General features: G+C 44.7%; 1 protein-coding gene across 4 annotated transcripts; it reads left to right on the top strand.

Moving 5' to 3' along the window:
• The first annotated feature begins 394 nt into the window (after positions 1 to 394).
• On the top strand, positions 395 to 18,120 carry CMTR2 (cap methyltransferase 2). 4 transcript variants are annotated; one of them, XR_008825659.1, is made up of 3 exons: positions 2,346 to 2,655; positions 3,519 to 11,181; positions 13,371 to 18,120. XR_008825659.1 is itself a non-coding variant. In XM_056360560.1 (2 exons), the coding sequence occupies exon 2, from the start codon at positions 3,538 to 3,540 to the stop codon at positions 5,836 to 5,838; it is 2,301 nt and encodes a 766-aa protein (XP_056216535.1). In that variant the 5' UTR covers positions 395 to 2,173; positions 3,519 to 3,537; the 3' UTR covers positions 5,839 to 10,445. The 4 variants fall into 4 exon arrangements, 3 of the variants coding, with proteins under 3 accessions (XP_056216535.1, XP_056216534.1, XP_056216533.1); XM_056360560.1 differs by lacking the exons at positions 2,346 to 2,655; positions 13,371 to 18,120 and adding an exon at positions 395 to 2,173 and having other exon boundaries at positions 3,519 to 10,445; XM_056360559.1 differs by lacking the exons at positions 2,346 to 2,655; positions 13,371 to 18,120 and adding an exon at positions 2,188 to 2,315 and having other exon boundaries at positions 3,519 to 10,445.
• Positions 18,121 to 21,505: the final 3,385 nt, after the last annotated feature.

Genomic DNA, 21,505 nt, shown 5'->3' with positions numbered 1-21,505 from the left:
CTTCCCTCACATGCTCAGTTGTAGTTGTCCTCTTACTAATGTTAACCAAACATTTTAAGAACCTAAGAACATGTGAAAAGGTGATTTAAGTACTTAAGAACAGATTAATAAGTATGAACTTTTAAACTCAATAAATGAAATACCATATTGTCCACAACACCCAGTCAGCACAAGACTTACAGCTAGTGTGTAAGTACACAGGAATAACAAAAGGAAGACAACCAAAACATCACAACATTACTAGATATATTGGAAAGAAAACAAATGCTAAAGGAAAGCTCTATTCAGATTTTTACTACAAACACAACAAGAAAACATTTCAGACCATAACACATCCTTGCCACTCCCGTTAAACCAAACAACAAAAAAATGTTTAGCAGTAGCATTACTACATGACCTGCACAGAGACTACAGCAGCTACTGAAAAACCCATAACACCCTCAGCTACCAACCTCACTGACCACTTACCAGCTTTAAATAATTTGCCTTAGCTTTCCCTCCCACCTTTAAGTAGCCAAAGATGTTGATTGATTGGAAAGTGATTTTCAAATAGGCCAATCAAAGGGTGATGAGGTATTGCAGAGATACATATAAACCTTCCATCCACATCCAAGCTTTTTCATATTAGAAAAAAACTTCTTTTGGGTGTAGTAGACACTAAGTATTTTTTTGTTATACTCCTTCTTGGAGCAAACATGGTGCTTTTAGTTTTGAAAAATGTATTCTCTTTTTTCAAGGGATTTAAAGAAAAAGCTTTAGTTCTATATTTATGTTTTCAGAGAGCATTTTTTATAGCTAAAGCTCTTTCCATTTTATAAAAATGTTGATTTTAGAAAAAAAGCCACAGCTTAAAAAAGGGAGGGGGGGGGAGAGGCTGTGTGTTTATAGTTTTAGGCATCCAGTCACAATGTAAACATCTAAGCTTTCTCATGTACTTGGAGCAAGAGAAAAGGTCGTTTACTTATATGCTGTTATTATATCCTTCAGACAGATGTGTTGACATTTTTTGCCAGTTACTGAGCTTCTAGCAAGATTTTCCCTAGTTAAATCAGTTCTAGACTCTCTTGTATTTACAGTACTGAATTACTGTGTTAAAAGTATTTCTGGTTTAGGGCTGGATTGAGCTTCATCAAGGAGAAATATTTGAGTGCAAAAGTCAATAGCAGCAAGCCCTGTATTAAAGGGAAAGGATTTCTGCAAACTCCTGCTACATCCCCAGCTGTCTGTTCCCAAATGCGCTGGCAAGTGCCTCATTTCCTAACCTGCATATTAAAAAAATCCCTACAACATTTTAAAATCTCGAGAGCAGCTTGTAACCTCAGCCTGCTGTTGTAAGGAATCTGCCTTGACCTCCCCGCTCTGCCTGGAGTTCACACGCTGTTTGCTGTCTAGTGGGTGCACGTGTGTTCCCGGGGACGCTGCAATGGCTGCTCCATGCCGCTCATTATTGCTGCATTAATATTTCAAGGCTTTTGCTTTCTGCGAAGCCCAGTGGAGCATCAGGAGTCTCCTGGGGATTTGCCAAGGGCAGTGAAGCAGGCTGTTGTGTGCAAGAGTCTTCCCAAGTATTTGCCTGCGGGTGCGGGAGGCCGAGGCGGGCTGTGGCAGCGCACGGGGGCTGGCCTGGGCCGGGGGCTGGTCTGGGCCCGGGGCTGGCCCGGCGAGGGGCCGCAGGAGGGGACAGGGCAGCGCCGGCAGGTGATGGCGCTGGCTCTGCTCCTCGCCCGGCTCCGCAGGGCACCCGTCCCAGGCCCTCAGGTGAGAGGGCGCGGGGTGCCGAGCTCCAGCCCTCTCCCTCCCGTGGGCTGCTAGCAGATCCCACCGAAGCCTTCCTCCCGCTTTTCCTCTGAGTAACTCATAAGCATCACCACGTAGCAAGTACCAGCTGTAGAACTCCGATGTATGTTTCTTATGTGAGGGGGCGGCTCCTCCGCTCCCCTCCTGCAGAAGCCGGCCGGCTCAGGCGAGCGGCGTATTCCGGTGCGCAGCAGCCCCCTGGTCGCTCCCGGGCCGAAATGGCCTCTAACAGGCGCCCGGCCTCCTCCGGAGCGGCCTCCCCCGAGGGACGCGCGACCTCCTTCCTCCGCAGCCTCTCCCGCTGGTAACGGAGCCGTGGGCGGCTCTCCGGGCCTTGCCCTGCGGAAACTCCCCTCCACGTTTATTTAAAATACAAGTAAGTGTCGCCGCTCCTGGCGCGGGGGCAGCCGCGCTGAGGAGAGGCAGGGCGGCGCGGAGCGGCGAGGCGGCGGGGCCGGGCGGCGGAGCGAGGGGGCCGGGCCTGCCTCTCTTCCTGCCGCGCCGCCGCAGCCCACAGGGTAAGAGTGAGGGGGCTCCTCTAGGCCGCGCGGAAGCCGGGGCCTCGCGTGGCGAGCGGGCGGCGCGGGGAGACGCCTCGGCCGGCAGCGGCTCTGCGAGCGGCCGGGGTGGCTGGGAGCCGGCTGGGCCGCGCTGGGGAGCGGGGGGAGAGCGGGTTTTCCCGGGGCGCTGTGGCCCTGCGGGTATGTGCGGGCCAGGCGGCTGAGAGGGCCGGCCCGAGGCGTCTGGGCCGCCAGCCTTCCCCCGGTGTGGGGCGTGTGGGGGGCCCAGCGCCGCAGTAGCCTTGAATCGAGTCCAGGCCAATGGGGAGTGGAAATAACTACAAAGAAGAAAAAGCAGGTGATGGTGTGTGTCCTTGTCATGCTTTGGGTGGTAGGCTTGTGGAAGGATTTGTTGGTGTGAGCTGTAGTGAAGATGCCGTGCTGACAGTTGGTATTTACAAATGAAATAAAACGGGTTTAGGACACAGTGGTCTCCTGTGTTTACCTCAGTTTTCCTCTTCTTCCCAGCACGTGTTGTGAGAAAGGCCTAGATTAAAGCCAAAAATATGTCTGCATAAAGGAAAGTGAAACTAAATATGCTTATTGAGAGGCAGGTGAATTGGGGAAATGAAAGATGAAACTTCCCCTTGTGTGTATATGACCACGGGCCTCTCCTTGGAGGGCAGATGGTTGGGAGAGGAGACAGCCAAGGTCATGGGGCTCTGGCGTGAAATGCTATGTGGATTCAAGGGGAAGAGTAACGTGTTGAATTCAGCTGTTCTTTGTCTTGTTTGCTTCCAAAGTTTCTTAACTCTTTCAATTTTAATCCAGTATTTTTTCACACTGAGCTGTTTTTGTAGCACCTAAGTTCATTGTATTTTGCTTCAGAGGGAATGGGATGGTTAAAATGATAACGCTGAGGGATTTCCTGTCTCTCGTGGTAATTTTGATTAAATTATTTTGCTTAAATGAACATCTTAGTTTTGAATAGATTACTGGCTGATTTCTGGTTAGCAAGCTTTGCCTTGTGTGCTTTGTGCTGTGCACTGGAGCAGATGGCAGCAGACTTGTCAGCTTTGCGTAAAGTGTGCTTGTGTTAGTCTGCCTTTACCCACTGAAAGCACAACACTTTGTGCTATTTCCTTTTTTATAAAAGCTTTGCCTATTGATATACATGTATAATTGGAGTGACACTGCTTCTTTTCACGTGCTGTTCTCCAGGTTGTGAATCAATTCAAGAATGAACAAATGTAAGAAGCCTTATGTTGACAAGGCTCCAAACCTTGAAAAGTTCAGTCCTGAAATTCTTTCTGAAATTGAGGCGCTCTTTGCAAAGAAGTTTACTTACACTAAGCCAGTGAATAATGAATGGCAGCTACCGGATCCCAGTGATGCTTTTACATGCGATCATGAGGAATTGAACTCACTCCTGGCTCTGAAGGACTCTATGAATGAAGTGAAGAATCAACTGAGTGATAAGAACCTGGATGAATGGCATCAGCACACCTCATTTACCAATAAAGCAGGGAAAATAATTCCTCATGTCAAGAAATCTGTGAATGCTGAGCTGTGTACCCAGGCATGGTGCAAATTTCATGAGATCCTGTGCAGCTTTCCTCTTCTCCCTGAAGAAGCTCTTCAGGATGGAGAGCTGAATTCTGTCCACCTCTGTGAAGCACCTGGAGCTTTTATAGCCAGCCTCAATCACTACTTGAAATCCCACCATGTCCCTTGTGACTGGAATTGGGTAGCCAACACTCTAAACCCATATCATGAAGCAAATGACACCCTTATGATGATCATGGATGACCGTCTTATAGCAAATACATTGCCTTGGTGGTACTTTGGCCCAGATAACACTGGTGATGTAACGACATTGAAACATCTAACAGGACTTCAGAACTTTGTAAGTAATATGGCCACAGTTCACTTAGTAACTGCTGATGGCAGCTTTGATTGCCAGGGAAATCCAGGTGAACAGGAGGCTCTTGTCTCACCCCTTCATTACTGTGAAACAGTCACTGCGTTAATGATCCTGGGCACTGGAGGATCCTTTGTTTTGAAGATGTTCACGCTGTTTGAACACTGTTCTACCAATCTGCTCTTTCTGCTGAACTGCTCTTTTGAGGAGGTCCATGTCTTTAAGCCAGCCACTAGCAAAGCTGGAAACTCCGAGGCCTATGTGATTTGTCTTCGCTATATGGGCAGAGAAAGTATTCATCCGCTGCTTTCTAAGATGATACAGAACTTTGGAACAGAAATGGTCAACAAAGCACTTTTCCCCCTGCGTATGCTACCAGAATCTTTTCTTAAAATACATGAAGAGTGTTGCATTTTCTTCCACAAGTGCCAGGTAGAGACTATCTCTGAGAACATCCATCTATTTGAGCACTTGGAAGAAGCAGAGCAGACGAAACTGAACACGTTAAGAGATTGTGCAGTAGAGTTCTTCATGCAAAGATTTCACATGAAACCCATTGCCAGAAACAACTGGCTTGTCAAGAAATCTCAGACTGGCTGTAGCATGAATGCAAAATGGTTTGGGCAAAGAAACAAGTATTTTAGTACATACAATGAAAGGAAGATGCTTGAAACCCTTACGTGGAATGATAAAGTGGCAAAGGGCTATTTTAATCACTGGGCTGAAGAACATAGTTTAAATAACGCTGGTAAAATGTGTATCTTGGAAGGATCATCTTCTAACCTTGAGTGTAGCTTGTGGTACGTTTTGGAAGGAAAAAGGCTGCCGGTGGTAAAATGTTCTCTATTTTGTGATGGCCAAGTCCTGGAAAATCTTAATGAAGCTATGAACGAATTGGTGGGGGGGAGGCTGAAAAGCAGACATATGCTGCAGACTTGTCACTCGTGTGAACCTCTTCCTGGGGAACTGATCCTGGCAGAAGTGTATGATCTCTCCAGGTGTCATCAGGAAGTCCTAAATGAAAGATGTAGTGAGAAGTTCAAGTGCCTTGTGGTAGACTTTCCATCCCTCTGTGATACTGAAAGCCAACCTGGTATGGAAATAAGCCTCCTGGACTCGGCCACACTGCTGACTTTCAGCTTCTCTTTACTTTATGATGGAGAACCAAAGTACCAGCAGCAGCTTTTGGAGTGTGTCCTGTGTTCGTTGAATCATCTTACAATGGGAGATGCATTGATTTTGCCTATTCTCTCTTGTTTCACACGCTTCACGGCCAGCCTGGTCTTTATACTGCACTGTTGTTTCAGATGTATCACATTTGCTTGTCCAACCTCTTGTGAACCTCTAAGAACTAGTGCGGCTTTGCTGTGCGTTGGTTACAGAGGTGTCCCAAATCCAGTTGTTGAATATCTGCAGCATCTGAATAAACTAATAAGCTCTTTACTAGACACAGACTCTCCGCAGCAGGTTTTGCAGTTTGTGCCTATGGAGGTTCTCCTCCAGGGCAAGCTGTTGGAGTTCTTGTGGGATTTAAACACAGCCATTGCAAAGAGACAACTCCACTTGATTGTGCAAGCTAAGCAGCAGCAAATGACTAGCAATATTTCACTTAAAGCATAGACTTGAGCAAGTTGCCACTGCTAGACCTTGCTTCACAGGCAGGTAGAAGGTGTTAAAAACATTATTAATGGGAAGGTAATGTTACTGTAAAACCCTGGTGTGACATTGCTAGTGTTGGGAGGGTGTTTTGAGCTGCCAGTCCCATTTAGACCATATTGACCTGCGGCACATAAACCTGAGGCTTAATCTCAGGCTTGGGAGACTTGGGGGGTGGGGGGCAGTGACTGAAGTGGAGAAACTGCTCCTCTGTCACAGCTCTCCCTGAGCAAATTTCTTTGTGTACCACCTAGGTCAGAACCATGGTCTTCCAGTGAGAAGACCGGGTTTAGACCTGTTGTGTCAAGCCAGGTGATGGGGAACCCTCTTTGTGTGACATTAGCCCTCTTCTGTGGAGCAAAATATAGGAGTTCTGACACACCTGTATACTTTTCCAGGGTTTGTAGAAGCTGAAACATGAAGTTTGGGCCAGTGGTGTTCAAGCCTGTAGTAAGGCTCAAGGGATGAGGGTCTTGTAAGCAGACAGCTGTCTTTTAAAGGCTGGGTTAAAAATGGCTGCCTGTAAGCAGTAGCAGAGGTGTCCTGTGAATGGTGCTCTTTGCTTTTAATTTCATTTAAACAAAGAGCAGCAAACTGTGTATGGTTTTTGACAGGTGGTTGTGTGGCTTTGTCTCCCCATTGATGAACAGGCTGTTATAATGTTATTTTTATGTGGCTTATGGGTCCTCCTTAAAATAATTGGAGACTCCTGAGTGAAAGTGAAGACTTGCATCTGTATGGCAGCAGCTATTAATGAGGAACTACAAATCTTTTCTCAGATAAAAAACATGATCATGCACAAATTTGTGTATCAAGAAGTGCTCTGTGTGCCGCTGGAGGAGCTTTAAGCTGAAGAAATGTGACTTTCTTTAGAAAAGTGAATAAAATTTCAGGTTGCTACCCGGAAGGATAAAAAAGATTAAATTGGTACTGTTCCTTTAAGGGAGTCAGATTTTATTTTCCATATTGCTCCTTTGTGAGCTAAATTTTGAGGCCTAACTTGTGTAGGTGAACATTTAGTTTTAAGCCTGTAGTATATGTGGAAAAACCTGCTCAGAGGGAGAAAACATGTTTAAAGGGAAAATGACTTTGCTGTTGATATGTGCAAGATCTCATAGAAAAAGGTGGAAAGAGTGGAGTTAGTAAGAAGGTAAATGTAGTCTGCTGATGAATTACCAGTCACCTGCTGGAGGCACTTCTAATTATATAATGTGGGAGCTTGAAGGGTAATTGATTACTGGTGAGGGATTAAAAGCACTGCTGAAAAACTGTTTTGTCTGGAGATGCTGCACATTTAATAGGCTTCTTTGCCACATTGTTCAGGGCACAGTTCAATGTGTTTTAACAGTTCATTTTTTTTATTTAACTTGATAGATGAATCAGGTGGTGGCTCAGGGCTGACGAATGCATAACGTTTTCTAAAAATCTTGCTTTTTACACTTGCACATAAATAGAAGCAGCCTAAACAAAGACTTCTGGGATTGGTCATTGTCCATGTAATTTATTTAAATGCACTTGCTCTTTTTGCTGTGAGCTGAGTCATGCTTCCTCCTTTAGACCAGGAAGGAAGGGAACAGAGGCTACAGACTTGGGAGAGAGATGCAGTAAGAGCTTCTCTAAATCATTTTTTGAACCTGTGAAGTCAAGAGTGCAAGCAGGGCCACAGATGTATTTTACTGAAGAATAAAAAAGAAATGCTGAAAAACAAAATAAGGAAGGGGGGAAGTATTGTAGAAGAATGGATGATAACAGTATCAAAAATCACCTGTGAAAGCCTTCTTTATCTGAAACAAAAAGCAGGATAAAGATATTGTCCACCAAAGACACCTCTGTGTTTCTGCCACTATTTCAGAGGTGATTAATCGTTCTGAAACTCCCACTGAGCTGAAGCATTTGAAAAGAGGTCTCTGAAAGCAGGGGTAAATGAGGTAATTAAGGGCATGGATGTACTTACACTGTGATACTCTGCCATACAGGCCTGAGTAGCAAGAAGCATCTCATCTAGTAGGTACTTAAATAACTTGTTTTTGTCTACTAACATTAGTCTCATATTTTTAAGTTATTATCTTGTATGTAAAGTAAAATCCTGAGGTGACTGACAGACCGTGAGAGAAAATGCGTTTATTTTTTCAAGCATTCCTTGGTCTGTTCTGTGTGTCTGACAAACTGTGCAGCTTCCTTGAGATTCCTCCCATCCTGTTGTTCCCCGTATCATCAGCCAGGTGCCCTTTTTTCATGAACTTTTAGAATAAATACTTCAGATGGTCACAGACCTTTGGGGGGAGTTAGGACTGTGTACATCAGTATGCTCTAGACTGAGCTGGTGGGGAAATGCAATCCATCTGTTTGGAAGGACACCCCAAAACTGTGTGCAAGCCCTTCTGTGGAAAGCCAGGTCTCTAAATGGAAGGAAATCCAATGTCCTGTGGATCCTGATGCCCAATTTGCTCTGGAGCTTTTTTGTTGGCAGGCTTGGGGAGATGACAGGAGAAATGCCTTAATGGCAGCTGCTCCTTGTGTTAAAAAGGATGGATGTGATTTAGAGAGTCTTTTTATTATTATTGTCTTAATGGCAGGAGTTTCAAAGTTAGGAATGACACTTGTCTTTAATTGTGAGAATCTAACATTGTTCTAGTTGCCTTTAGACCAAAGATTTCTGTGAGAAGTGACAATTTCTGGTGAGACTTTCGGAATATGTAAGAATGCATGGGAAGAATGTATGAACCATTGTGGAGGGGGTCTGATGACTCCTGCCTTAGTCGTGGCTGTCAAGTTTTGGCCAATTTGATTTTATGTTTAGGTGACACCCAATTAAGTGTCTCAGTATCCTGGCTGCTTGAAGATGAACTGGGTATTGGTTTTCATCATTGGGAGCTTAAGGTTTCACAGAGGGGGAATTAGAGGGGGTGGAGAGAATAAGTTGGTTATCCTGTGATGGAGATTCATGCAAACTTGAGGTGAAAGTTTTGTAGCCCTGCTATCACAGGTTTCCAATGAAGGACCAATATTTAGGCCCAATGATTAGCTATGAGCTACATTATTTTACTGAAACTTCTTGGATTTTTTTTTTTTTAAAGTCAGCATAACATTTTGAAATCAGTTGCATGAGGGTTGAATGAATTGGGTATTCCATTAAGTGAAAATGCTGTTGTGTTTTTTTTTAAAGTTGAGTTCCTTTAAAGTTAAGAGAAGTGCTGCTTATTTTTACTAATTTTATATTGTATTTAGAATAATTTGGATGTGCACAAACTATATGTTCTTGCCGCTGACTTGCCAATGTAATTTCTACAAAACATAATGAGATTTATATTATGAAATCTGGCAGTCTATTAAAATGGTACTAAGTGATGTCTATTCGTCTTAATTAAGCTAGATGTATTAAATTACTAGTTGTAAAAGTAGAATATGTAGCAGAATTGTATTCTATTAGGAAACTTGGCATTTAATGGGAGGGGATTAAGATTGCTTATGTAGAAAGGAGGAGAAAAGAAAAACACCATTCAATTTCGGGCCACTGAGCTGGGTGCTTTAGGGTGAAGAATAACATCAAATCCTTGATTCACTGGAAGCAAGGGTTGGCCAGTAAGCAGAAGCCTCAGAGCCTCCTGTTACCATCCCTACAAACTGACTTTTGACATCCTTTTAAATTGCAGTCTATTTAATTCTTAGTAGTGAAATGGGGGAAATCCTGTGTAACTTGTTTTACCATTTTGGGTGGTATGAAATGGTGTTTACTTGTCCCCATTTCTCATTTTTAAACAAGAGCCTCTAAATTTCACCTCATAGTCTTTGAGAATCAGTCTCTCTTCTTAGCACTTTAGTGGATGAAATCTGAGATGAAAATTTCCTTGCTGAAGTCGAGTAATGGTTTCTCCATGTCATTTTTGCAAATATTTTCATGAATGCCATGCTGATATCCTTAGTTCCGGTTCTTGGTGTGGTTCAGTCACTTGACAGAGATCAAATGGAGCTGTTTATGCCAGAAGAGTTCTCAGCCTGTGGCTGTTCTTGCTTGCTTTTTAAGTGATAATTTGGATTGCCATTGAGCCCTCTCTTGTAACCCTTTATGGGTTGGAGCTGATTGCAAGTCTTAAGAATGAAATTTGCTAAAAGAATTAGCCAGTGGCTGTAGACGCTTAGGCTTGTAACAAGCAGAACCTTTAGGGGACATTTAAATGCGGGAAACTTTTCCAGGAGAGGCTCAGAACTTGCAGCTGATGGGATTTGCTAGCCTTTCCTTGCTAAAAATTCTTTAAAAAAGACTTTGAGGCATAACCACCTAAACAAACAGTTCAGCAGTTGTGTGTGCCTTGTGCATGTTCATGCTTGCATGTGTGGTAACCCCCAGGGTTGTACAGCTGTGAAGTTTTTTTTGTTTTGTAACTGATTCATGTGTGCTTTTGTTTTTAAGGTTGTTTGTATTTTTCTAAGTAGATGAAAGTATCTTGGTTTACATGGCTATTGCTTCTTTTCATTTGGTCTGCAACTGAGTGTTAAAAGATCTTTTTTTAAAAAGAAAGGAAAATAAATATTATTTGGAGAAAATAAAGTATTTTGTTTTAGGTTTTAAATGTCGCTATTATGTGTTTCTTTGCCAAACATGGAACAAAACAATGAAGTGCAGTAGGGAGAAGTCCGGGGCGGTTTAATGTTTCACTGGTTTTGAGCCACAGTTTCCTCATACTGCCATTTGCATCCATCCTTAATGAGCAAAGGATGCAGGGGCATTGGAGCGGCCTGCAACGGTGAGGGTGGTGTTTGATTCTCACATTCTTTAACTGCCTTTACCTTTGCAGTTTACCAGCTCAAAGAGAGACTCCAGTTGTAGATGTGGTCAAAGCAGTGTGTAGGAGGCCTGCACAGTGATCCCTTGGCCTTGTCACTAAGCCTAACAATCTATGTCTCCTTGTGTGGTTGCTGTAACCTACTTTAACAGCAGGGATTTTGTCCTAAGGATCTTCAGTTTCTCCTGCTGTGACAGCCACTCTAGTAGTACAAGGCTGTTATATGCTGTACTTGTGTCTGCGAAGTCTATTATTAATCCTTATCCAAATGTTTTCATTCTAAGTGCTTGCCTTCACTGAATGGTATTATTAAGAAAAAGCTGTGTGCCTTATTCCTCAGGGCTGGCTCTGCTGTACTGACAAGGGTTCCAGCTGATTGTCTTTGGTTTGGCTAGCCGATTTGTCTTGAGACTGCTTGCTAACCAATTTTGATTGCAGTTATGAATGCTAACAGTTTTTTATTGCTTTTCTCTTTGCAAGTGAACTCAAAATTGGCTGGGGAAGATAATGCTGTGTCCTAGAGGTATGATGTAAGAAATTTATACTATTCTGACACCTTAATTTCTAGGTAGTAGATGTTTGTTGAGGAAGTGTTTAAACTAGAAGTGGCGTTGAATATATGCTGAAATACAGGGCAGTGTTGTTTTGCTTGACTTTAGTGAAGTTCTAGGCTGTAAGCAATACCTGTCAACGTCAAAATGTAGTTCAAGACTTTGGAAGTGAATAGTCTTTGAAATGGGGACTGGGTTGGCAGAGCCCAATAGAAGGACTGTCAGATTTGTTTTGGCGGAAATATTATTTAATATGGTTTTACTGAATTATAGGGAAATGTGAATGCTCAGAACTGTATTTGAACTTAAAGCAGTTCTATGAAATATTTGCATTCCCTATATAACAGTATAAAAACAGTGCCTAAACCCACATGAAATGGCAGATTGTAAAGTAAAGGGAAAATGTGGATGTCTTAATTTTGCTGCTAGAGACCTTAAAAACTGCATATGTGATTTCTTCAGTCCTTTAAGTCAATTGATACACTACATTACGTTGATTATATACCCTATTTGAATTTTGATAGAACTTAATATGCTGGCATGCCTGCCAGTTTTTGAATTGAAATAGTGTTGCAAGCTAAGCCAAATCACTAAGGACAAAGCAAACTGGAGCTCTCCCTGGCTGATTAGATCTTTAGCAAATTCTTTCTGTGGTCAGGTCCTCAGTGTCCCCCAGTGAGACTGGGGATATGACGTTTTACCTGTGATACAACTCATACTGAACTAGGGCACCATGGTTAGTGGCCCCTTTTATTAAAACAATAATATGAAATCTTTTTTTTAAAATAGTGTTTTTCCTCCATAGGAAACATGAACACATTTATTAAAATGCATGTTCACAGTACTTTACTAAATGAAGATGATTGCCACTTGTTAAAAAGATTGATTTATCTAAATTGGGGAATAGCAGGGAGAAGTGACTGTCACTTGGAGAATTGATTTGTCTAGATTGGCAGATAGCAGGGAGAAAGCAAATCAATATTCAAATCTTATTTGTTGCCAGAGCTGGAGATCATTATCTGTATAGCTAAGAGATGAATGGATGAATGCTGCCAGATATAAATGAAAGCTCATGCGGAGTACCCCTAGGTCCTAAGCTGTCGGGTATCTTGTGCCTCAAAACAATGACCCAGTAGCCAGTTGGTAATAAAACCTCAATTAAGACTAAGGAGTGAAGGGACTGTGGTGAAGTGCCTTAATTTAAGTCTCTAGAGAGTTAAGGTGATTAAAAGACTTGCTTTGTAATCAGTTGACTGCCCCAGGTTGATGGCAGAGCACAAATCTACACCATGGAGTTGACACGTAATGAAATCTGTCCTGGAGTCACAATTAAACTCAACTCCAAGGTGGCTGCTGAATAGCTACATGTTCCCTCAAATAATGATGCTGTCTGGCAGATGAGAGTGCGGCTGTGGGGCAGGACTGCTGCTGCCTGGGACATCTGAATTGTGGGAGCTGTCTGAGCAGCTGGGGCTCCCTGCTTTCGTTACTGCCACGATGCTGATGGTACCCAGCTATGCAGCTTGAGTAAACCATGCCGCAGGCTGTGCAGAGGGTATATAGAGCCCTGTGTGGAGTAGATCGGTAGCACAGGTTGTGTTTGGGATTAGTGTGCCTAGGACTGGGATGGCTATAGGATTCCCAGCTGGTAGAAATGGTGACGTTCAGCAGTGGAGGCTTGCTGTCACACCTGAGAAACACACAGCAGCCCTGTGTCTCTGAGAACTGGCACTGAGGGTTAGCACAAACTGAAGGGGACCTGGATCCAACTAACATTTTGGGAGTGAGAGGAGAGCTAGTTCAAAAACTGACCTCTGCTCTGTGGGAACACTGGAAAGGCTAGCTGTCAACTAGGGTGAGCTTGTACTTTGCGTGGAAATACTGAACTAGACTGGGTGTTTAATAACAGTCAGTGCTATGGCCTTAGCTATAAATCACAAAGTAATTGATTTTAGGGTGTTAATGAAATTTAGATTTAGAGAGAAGTACAGCTATGCCTAAGATGCACAGTTAACAGCACTGGCACTGAATAAAACCTAAATTGGCTTTGTTTCCGTTATGAAGGAGGGTAGTATAAGCCCATAAATTAATAGTCAAGTGGTTTGGCTTTTAATTATGGGACTGCTTTTGTGAATGTTCTGTACTTAAATATGTCTTTCAGACTTGGAAAACTGTTTAAAGCTCTGGATATTGTCCAACTTTAAATTCTCGCACCTTCCACATGAAGTGAGTATCACAGCTCTCGGAAAACAGACCAGATTCTAACTGTACTTGCTCAGACTTCTGGGGGGAGTCGATAGGAAGCAGATTAGCCTCAAATGTGAAATGCAGTCTGACTGGTGTCTTAGTGGGTCCTCCTGTCTTAGAGGGGGCAGACAGGACAGCCATTGCTCCTTGGGCTGGGTGCTGGGACAGCAGGGTTTGCTAAAGTGGGACTGGAACAGAAGTTACAGGCCTCTTCTGAGTCCTCTAGTGTCATCCTGAATAAAAACCGTGACAAGTTTAAGGGACATCAGAACACATTTGGGTCTAAGCACATGTAGTGGCTGAGAATACCTATTAGTTTCAGTAACTGACTTGGCTTGTCATGTCATTGTTTGCCGTTTTGAAGTGACCTGAACTGTTTCCTGAAGGAAACAGTGACAGCAGCAGTCTCAGGAGCCTGAGTGGAAGTAATGAAGTGGTAATTAGCAATTAATAAAATGTGGCGGAGCTTACAATTTTAATAACTGCTGCACTGGCCTAGAGGTCTGGTGCTGGAGTGAAGTAGTCCCTTGGAAATCTCCAACTCTGAAGCTTAATTATGATTTCCTTTAGACGCTATCTGCTCTTAGAGCCAACTTGTATATTTATTTTTCCCCCTGAAGGTAGATGAGGCTTTAAGGGCTCTGCTTCTGTGCTTTTTCAGGGCAGAGATTAAATGGAAGCTAGGATTAAGATAAGGAGACTGAGATGGCCTCTGTGACTGATGTATCATGCAGAGACTGGGAGGGCATGGTTCTGTTAAAATAGCCAGCTGGGTCTTGGAAAAGTGTTTGGATATAGGAGGAGCTGGGTAAAAATGTGGACAGAGCCTGCTCTGTATTTTGCCCAGGGTTTTTGTCTTGTTTCCAGTGGGAGTACAAACGGAGACTGTGCTGTCTGTCTGCTCTTCTTTTCACCTTCCTTCTTCGAGCCTTTCTGAGCCATGTCTGGCAGATGTCAAGTTCTTACAGATACTATGATAATGAAAGGCAAGGATTGCTAAGTAACCCTCCTGACCTGAAGTTACCACTGGGTTACTAACAGCAGGCAAACCCTGGAGTCGGAGACCAGTGACTGTCTCCTGAGGAACAAGGATGCCTGTAGTGGTGGTGATGCGCGGTGGCGAAGCTGCTTGCTCCTGGGATCTGTGGTATTGCTTTGCTTTACCAGTCACGTGCTGGTTTATGCCTTGCTGGGTGCTGTAAGGTCAGCTCAGGTCAGAAGCCATCACCACTTCTTGCCTTCCTAAAGATGAGCCTGAAAAATAGTCAGATGACGAAAACCAATAGCCAAACATCACCTGCCTTCCCCTCAGCCCCTCCGCGACGTTAATCATCAATGGCAGGACCTAACAGCGAGTCAGGTTAGGCTGAATTCTGGTTTTTGTTTTCAGCTATAGGAATGCCCTATGGACTCGAACAGAGCAAAACACCTTTCAAGCAGCAAAGGTGATAAAATGGGACATGGGAATTTTGGAAGATGTAAGTGGGACTTTAGATGTCACTTGTTTCCACTGAAGGGTTGTATTAAGGATTCAAGTTTGTCTTGTGTACATCGGTTTTAATTAATAGAGCAGATGCACCAACAATGCATCTGGAAATGAAATGCAGGAGAAAAGAAGAGGCAGCTGGTCCTAGTGGATGTAAATATTTGCTTTTTGGGAAGTGAAGCTCTGCAGAAACTTCAGGGACTCTTAATTCAAATTCAGAAGCCTTTTTTATTTTGCCTGTGGAGATATATGGAGCAGAAGAAATTAACCATAATGCTTTGCTTGGTTCTAGTGCATGTGATGTAAGAAGCGTAAGTTTTTGGAGTAGGGCCAACCCATGAATATCTTGGTTCCTGCTGAGATATTAAGGCCTGGCCTCTGTTAGTGCAAGATGCATTGATGTCAGAGGAGCTGACTCTATATCAAGAAGCCTTCCCAGGCGTCTGCAGTATGGTCTTGGGTTATGAGCATGGACAAATTGATACACTAATTTTTGACCTGCTATAGCAGAGCGGGTGCAGTGATGCTACTTAACTAGGGTCTTATTGGGAAACCAAGTGGAAGAGGTATGTACGTATGAAAGCCTCTGTTGAGCAGGTGTGGCAGGCATGGATATGGTCTCTGGTCTTCATGTGAAGCCGAGGGTTAAAAAAAAAGCAAAGCGTGAGTTAGGGCTTCACGTGTTTTGGTGGGACCCTTCACAGTTCTGCTGTGTTATTTTTGAGGACTCTGCTTGAACTGCAGAAGAACAGTCTTTCTGTTTTGGGCTTTTTGGGGAGTCCCTGGCTGTCTTGTGTTATCACTTGGAGAGCTTTTTGTTCTGTTTTGGTTTTTTTGATTAGTGCCTGAAACTGCTAACAAGAATTGGAAAACACAAGCCTAGAAGCACAACATACCACAACAAGTGTAGAATGTAAAAAGCAGAACAAACCAAACCCACTGTTAAAACAAGCCGTGACTGGAAAGCAATGGTGCCCATCCCCGAACTGGCAGTGCTGGAGAAGGCAGGCAAGAAGGGGGAGGGGTTGATCCCAGAGCAGTATTTTCTACTTGGTGAAGCAGGCAATGGGGATGGGAAGGATTCCTCTAAGCAGGGAAGTGGTAGCACAAATGTTGTTAATGCTTATCGCAGGCCGTCTGAGGGTAAGACAGCCTTCCTTGCTCTGCCGTTTTGTTTGAAATAGGATGTCTGGATGCCTTGCACCCCACCTTGCATGCATCTATGATGGTCTCATATTTTGTATCTTGATGCTGAGAATGCTACATAGCAGAGGGAGCACCTCAAAATGGCAGTACAGCGCAGAGGTGAGCTGGATCTGGATCAAGGTGAAGCTCCTCTGTCCTTAAAACTTTTATGAAAGGAAGCTTGCAGGTGTCAGCAGTGCTGCTGCTGAGGGGATTGGGTTTTCCAGACCTGGGGAGCAGGTTATTCCCCTGCTTATACTGTCTTTGCGTTGTGAAAGCTTGTGTACAGTAATGCTTTGCTGTCCATCGCTTCTGTTTCAGAGCTCTACTGTCAGTCCCTACTCTGGTTACTATTGTCATTGTCCTGTTCTCCTTCATTTTTCATCCTTAATTGACCTTGGCGAGCAGCAGGCATCTGAAGGTGATGATGAAAATTTAATGGATTGGAAGAGGCAGCAGGACCACTGGCAGTGAAAGATTTGTCAGGTGTTCAGTCTTGTAGGTGATGCGGCTGAGATCTTCCAGAATGGTGATCTGTTGGAAGATGAGTCAGATTCAAGGCGTCATGAAGTTTAATTTTGCATTATAAAGGGCTTTTCCGCTCTAAACTTAAAGCAAGCAAACAAGCAGTTGTTTCTTGGTATTCCAAAAGCAAGTGGAATCTCCTTTACTACTTCTGTCTTTTACCAGGTGTTGAATTGGCAGCTGACAACCCCAGTGGTCTTGCTTCTGTTCCTCAGTTTTCCATGTTGCGCGTGCTATCCTTCTGTATTTAGGTTGTGTGCATTTTTGAAGTGCCTGCACACATTCCTCTCTATCCTGCTGTTTCTTACAGGAAAAACTGAGTTGCAGACAGCCACACTTTCAGGATCACATCCTCGGCAGGTAATGGGATATGCCGTGGTCTGACTGTATGAGGAATTATTGCAGAACCAGAGGTTAGGGCTGGGGAGACAAAATGTTTGAACAGCGATGAAGAGAAGGATGCAAAGCCCCTTGGTTAGTGGAGTAATTATCTGTTGTTGAGGATTTCTGGAAAATAGAAGAGTTGTTATGTTTGTGTCTGACTTTTTTTATTCCCTTGCTACAGCTAGGGCCACTCTGTGTGCTGTTCCTTTCTAGTCTTGACCTTTTTTCTGGAGTTGCCCTACCTAGTTTTTGAGCTCCTTGACAATAAGGTAGTTTACGGTGAAAACTAGATGTCTTCATCCGAGGTCATACGGCTGCCATGTGCAGGCTGTGTCTGCCTGAATCAGGGGATGGAGCACAATCCAGGCAGTAAAGCAGGGATCTGAGTGGATAATGAGAGTTCCAAATGCCTGGAGCTGCCAGGCGCCTGGGCACGTGAAGGTCTCGAGAAGGGGGACTTCTGGAGTTTGGGGCAATGAAAAATGTGCCCATGGGCTCAGTGCGGGGGCCATGGCAGGTGGGATGAGGAATGGAGAAGGGGTTTGTATAAATGCTGACCTGTAGCCGCCAGCTTCTAGTGGCACCGTAAAATCTTGAGGGCTTGATCTATACCTTAGGTGACTGAAGATCAGGTAAACCTGTTGCCTGATGTTTAAATGCTGGGGTAACCTTGCTCTGTAGGGGACACAGGAAGCTTTGGAGGCAATGCTGTGACAACGGGAGTGCTGTAAAGCAACAAGAGGCGGCAGTTTGTCGAATTACACCATCAGATGTGGCCGACCTTTGTGGCGAAGGGAATCGCTGTGGCACAGGGCAGAGGGCCTGGAAATCTGTATCCTGGGTGGCTTGTTGGGGGAGACGGACATTTTGTCGAGGACTTGACATGCCTGCTTCCCAGTGAGCTTTGGAATACAGCTCTCAAAGCTGGCTGTATTCAGATGGAGCTGTGCTTCAGAGCTGCGCTTCAAAACCTTGTGGAGAACGTACCCGCAGGGGGGACTGTAATTGCCATGTATTTTGACCATAATGATATGGGGGAAAGAACAGGGGCAGCTGTAAGCAATAAATGAGATGTTACGTCTGATGAGTCCCAGGTCTGATTTTTCCTGGGTGTTAGGTCTGCTGTGGAAGGCAGGGGGGAGGGAGTGGGAGCCTGGGTCTCCTCAGCTGTGTGGGTGACCCATTTTTTTGATTCTGGCTCAGTGATGGGATGCTTGTTAGCGAGCGGGAATCGAGAAGGGAGACCTGGGCCAAGCTCTTTGCGAGCAGAGCTGTGCTGAGCTCTGTGCCTTTGCACCAAAAGATAATTTGCCTCCCAGTGCCGGAGGGCTGAGTAAATGCTCCCCGTGGAAGGGAAACAGTTTCCTCAGTCTCCCCCCAACCTTTCCTTTTTTCTTAAGGGAAGAGAGCAGATCCTAATGAAGGTGGGATCACTGGCAGAAAAAGCGAGTTGCGTGGCATTTTTTTCAAGACTCTGATTATCTATGAAATCGGAAAAGGGGAAGGTTAGGGTGACTGAGCTTTGGATTTAGCTTCCCCTGTGGCTGTGACAAGCCCATGAGCAGTTGCCCATCCTACCATACATGCCTGAGCAGCACAGCCCACTCTAGCACCTGTCAGTGAGTGTGCTGGATCAGGAGGGAGCTCCTCTTCCCCAGGTTCCCCAGGTGGAAAAGAGATGGTGTGCCATCCTCACCCTGCCTTGGAGCAATGGCCCTTGGGAAAGGGGTGGTCTTGGTCTGTGTCTGGCCAGAAGGGTGGGATATTTACCTTGTGACACAGAGGCACCTCGAGGGCAAGACAAAATACTAAGTACTTTTTTTGGCAAATGTTAATTCTCATTCTGATTTCATGCTGTCTGAACTGTGTGGTAGAATCCTGACTGTTCTTCCCACCTGTCCATTACAGACTCATGTTTTGATGGCTCTTGTCACAAATAGCATGGTAAAAATCTTGCTTATTTTCTCTGCCTTTTTTCCCCTTTGAGAAGTCTCCTTGACTTTTTGCAGCTGTCCTGACACTTCCCCCTATCATTACTGGGAAGCAACATGGCAATTAGAGCTGGCCACCCCCGGCAGGAGGTGTGCTCCACTGACTTTTAAGGAGTTTGCAGCTGTACTTTGTGCTCATCTCCAAAGCTTTTCTGTTCTCCCTGTGCAATGGATTTTAATGTTATGGCAGTCCGAGTACAGTAATATCTGTACAGATGCGAGAAGTTCGAGGTCACAGATTGGTTTCATGAAGCCTTAATTCTTTTAATCTTCTTTGGAAGGTGTATTGCCCTACGTTTGCCCTCTTCTGCCTTCTTTCCTGTCAAAGGATAGCTGTCACCTTTACATCACCGGTGAGAGAGGTGGTTAAAGCCACCTGTCGCTCAAATACTGACTAGATAACAGGCGTCTTTTTCTTGGAGCATTAGCCCCTAATAGTTGTAGTAGCAGAGGGTCTGCCTCCTCTGCAGGGGTGGGGGATCCAAGTGCCGCCAACCCTTGGCTGTGCCCTAGCTTCATCAACCTGCTTGGCAAGTGGCTTTCTTCTCCAGGCTTTCCCTTGTCCCCTGCTCAGGCTCTGGAGCTGTGCAGCTGCTGCAAGCCAAGTAGCTGTGGGAATCCGGCTGGTCAAAGGCAGCAGGGCTTGATCTAATAAGGAAGGAAGATTTTTGTGGTCTAACTGCTCTTGCTGCAGTTGCTTTCATTACCATTTCAGAAGACTAACCGAATGCTAGGGTTCAGTCAGACCTGGAGGTTTGCTGTAGGTACTAAAGAAGGGGGGTTTAGAAGCCAATGCCTTATCCTATGGGCAGCCTTAATGCTGTTTCCTTGATAACTTGTAGGAGGTATTTTATTTTGGGGTTTGTGTAAGGTGGTATAAAGCAATCCCATGCAGCTGGAACCTAGAGGTAAAGCTGTTTATTTCAGGGCTTTGAAGATCTCTACTGCAGCGATAGCTGTCTTGCTGCTGCAGTGGTTGGCTTTATTTTGCTTCGGAACAACTGAAAAGTGTTCCTTTCATTTCCTTTTCCCTTAGGTAAGAGAATTCCTGGAAGTCTGTTGATGGGGTTAAGGAATGGCTTCATCTTCCCCACCCACCCCCCCCACCCACCCCCCCCCCGCCATGTTCTGAGTACAGCCCCCTGAAAGCTGGGCTTTGGAAGACTGAGTGCTGACCTGACCATGCTGAGAGGGCTCCTGACAGCAGGGCTGGGCTGTAGGTACTAGAGGGAGATGCTGGATGTCTTAGTGGGCTGACTTTTTTTTTTTTTGGAGGGTGCTGTACTCTGTGTATCACCTGCTAGTAAGCTGTTGTCTGTTGGCAGGGCTGATGGCCCATCACTCTGTGTTCTCAGAGATGAGCCCGCAGGAGTCCCTTGCTAGGTGCTTTGCTACAGAGAGCTTTGTCGTCTTGACGGTGTTTGACTTTTTGCAGACGATGCTTAAATCTGCCAATTGATGATATTTAACACTCTCTTCCACAAGAGCCTTCCAGCAGTGATACATCTTAAACTTCGGATTTCCCTTCAAAGAATTGTTTACCAAAAGCTTCTGTATTTCTGTCGCACTTCGCCAGATGCCACCATTGAATCTCTGCTTCTGTTGCTTTGGGCTTTTACATGTTGACTTTAATTAGGATACATGCTTTTCTGGCCAGGGGCTGATAGGCAGCTCTCTGGTGACCAGATTCAGGAGAAAACCAGAGTGTTTACTGTACTGCTTCTTGTACTCGAAGGAGGAATCCTTTAGCCCAGGTATCTTTGGACACGTCTTTTGGAAGTGGGATACCAGGCCCCAGATTCCAGCAGTTTGTGCCGGCTTACTAATTGTTCTGTTTCTGTCCTGCTTCTGGCCCCGTAATTTGCAGAGACAAAGTGATGCTGTGTGATGCACAGAGGTTCAGGGCAGGGTTATCTGTTCCTTCAGGACAAGATCTGCTGATTCAGCTCAGTATTTTAAGCGGGCATCTCGTGCAAGACAGAGCTGAATGAATCCTCCTAGCAAGAGCTGTTAGCAAGGATGGATGAGCTGTTCATTCACAGCCACCTAAACACTGAAGGAAATTAGATTTGTATATTTAAAATTGTTTTCTTAACCAGTGTTTACACTTTTCGGGTTTCAAGGGTTAAAATACTTCTGGCGGCTTGGGTCAGTATATGGGGATTTAACAGTGCTCTAGATTAACCAGTCAAATGAGTTAAACTGCATTTAGCTCATTGCCTGGCTGTGAGTAGTTGAGCCAGCCCTGTGCTGAAGGTATCTAGAGCTTGTCTGGTGTTCACAGGGGAGCTTTGAAATTTTCTCAAGGGTGTGGTTGGTCTACAAGTGCCCGCTTTCCTGACCAGAAGGTAGGAGGCACTTTGGAAGTAGCCCCTTTGGATGGAGACCACAGACTCCTACTTTTCTGTCCTGGCCTTCAGACAGTGGTTTTCATAGTGGTCCCATCTTTCAGCTCAGGTCTGCTTTTTGTCAGGAGGC

This window comes from Falco biarmicus, chromosome 15 (assembly GCF_023638135.1).
Source record: "Falco biarmicus isolate bFalBia1 chromosome 15, bFalBia1.pri, whole genome shotgun sequence".
NCBI lineage: Eukaryota > Metazoa > Chordata > Aves > Falconiformes > Falconidae > Falco > Falco biarmicus.
Note: the sequence above shows the minus strand (reverse complement) of the source record. Positions and strands in the feature narration are given on the sequence as shown.

Bases quoted from the DNA above. Each gene is read 5' to 3' on its own strand.
- CMTR2 (XM_056360560.1), top strand. From the start codon at position 3,538: ATGAACAAATGTAAGAAGCCTTATGTTGACAAGGCTCCAAACCTTGAA.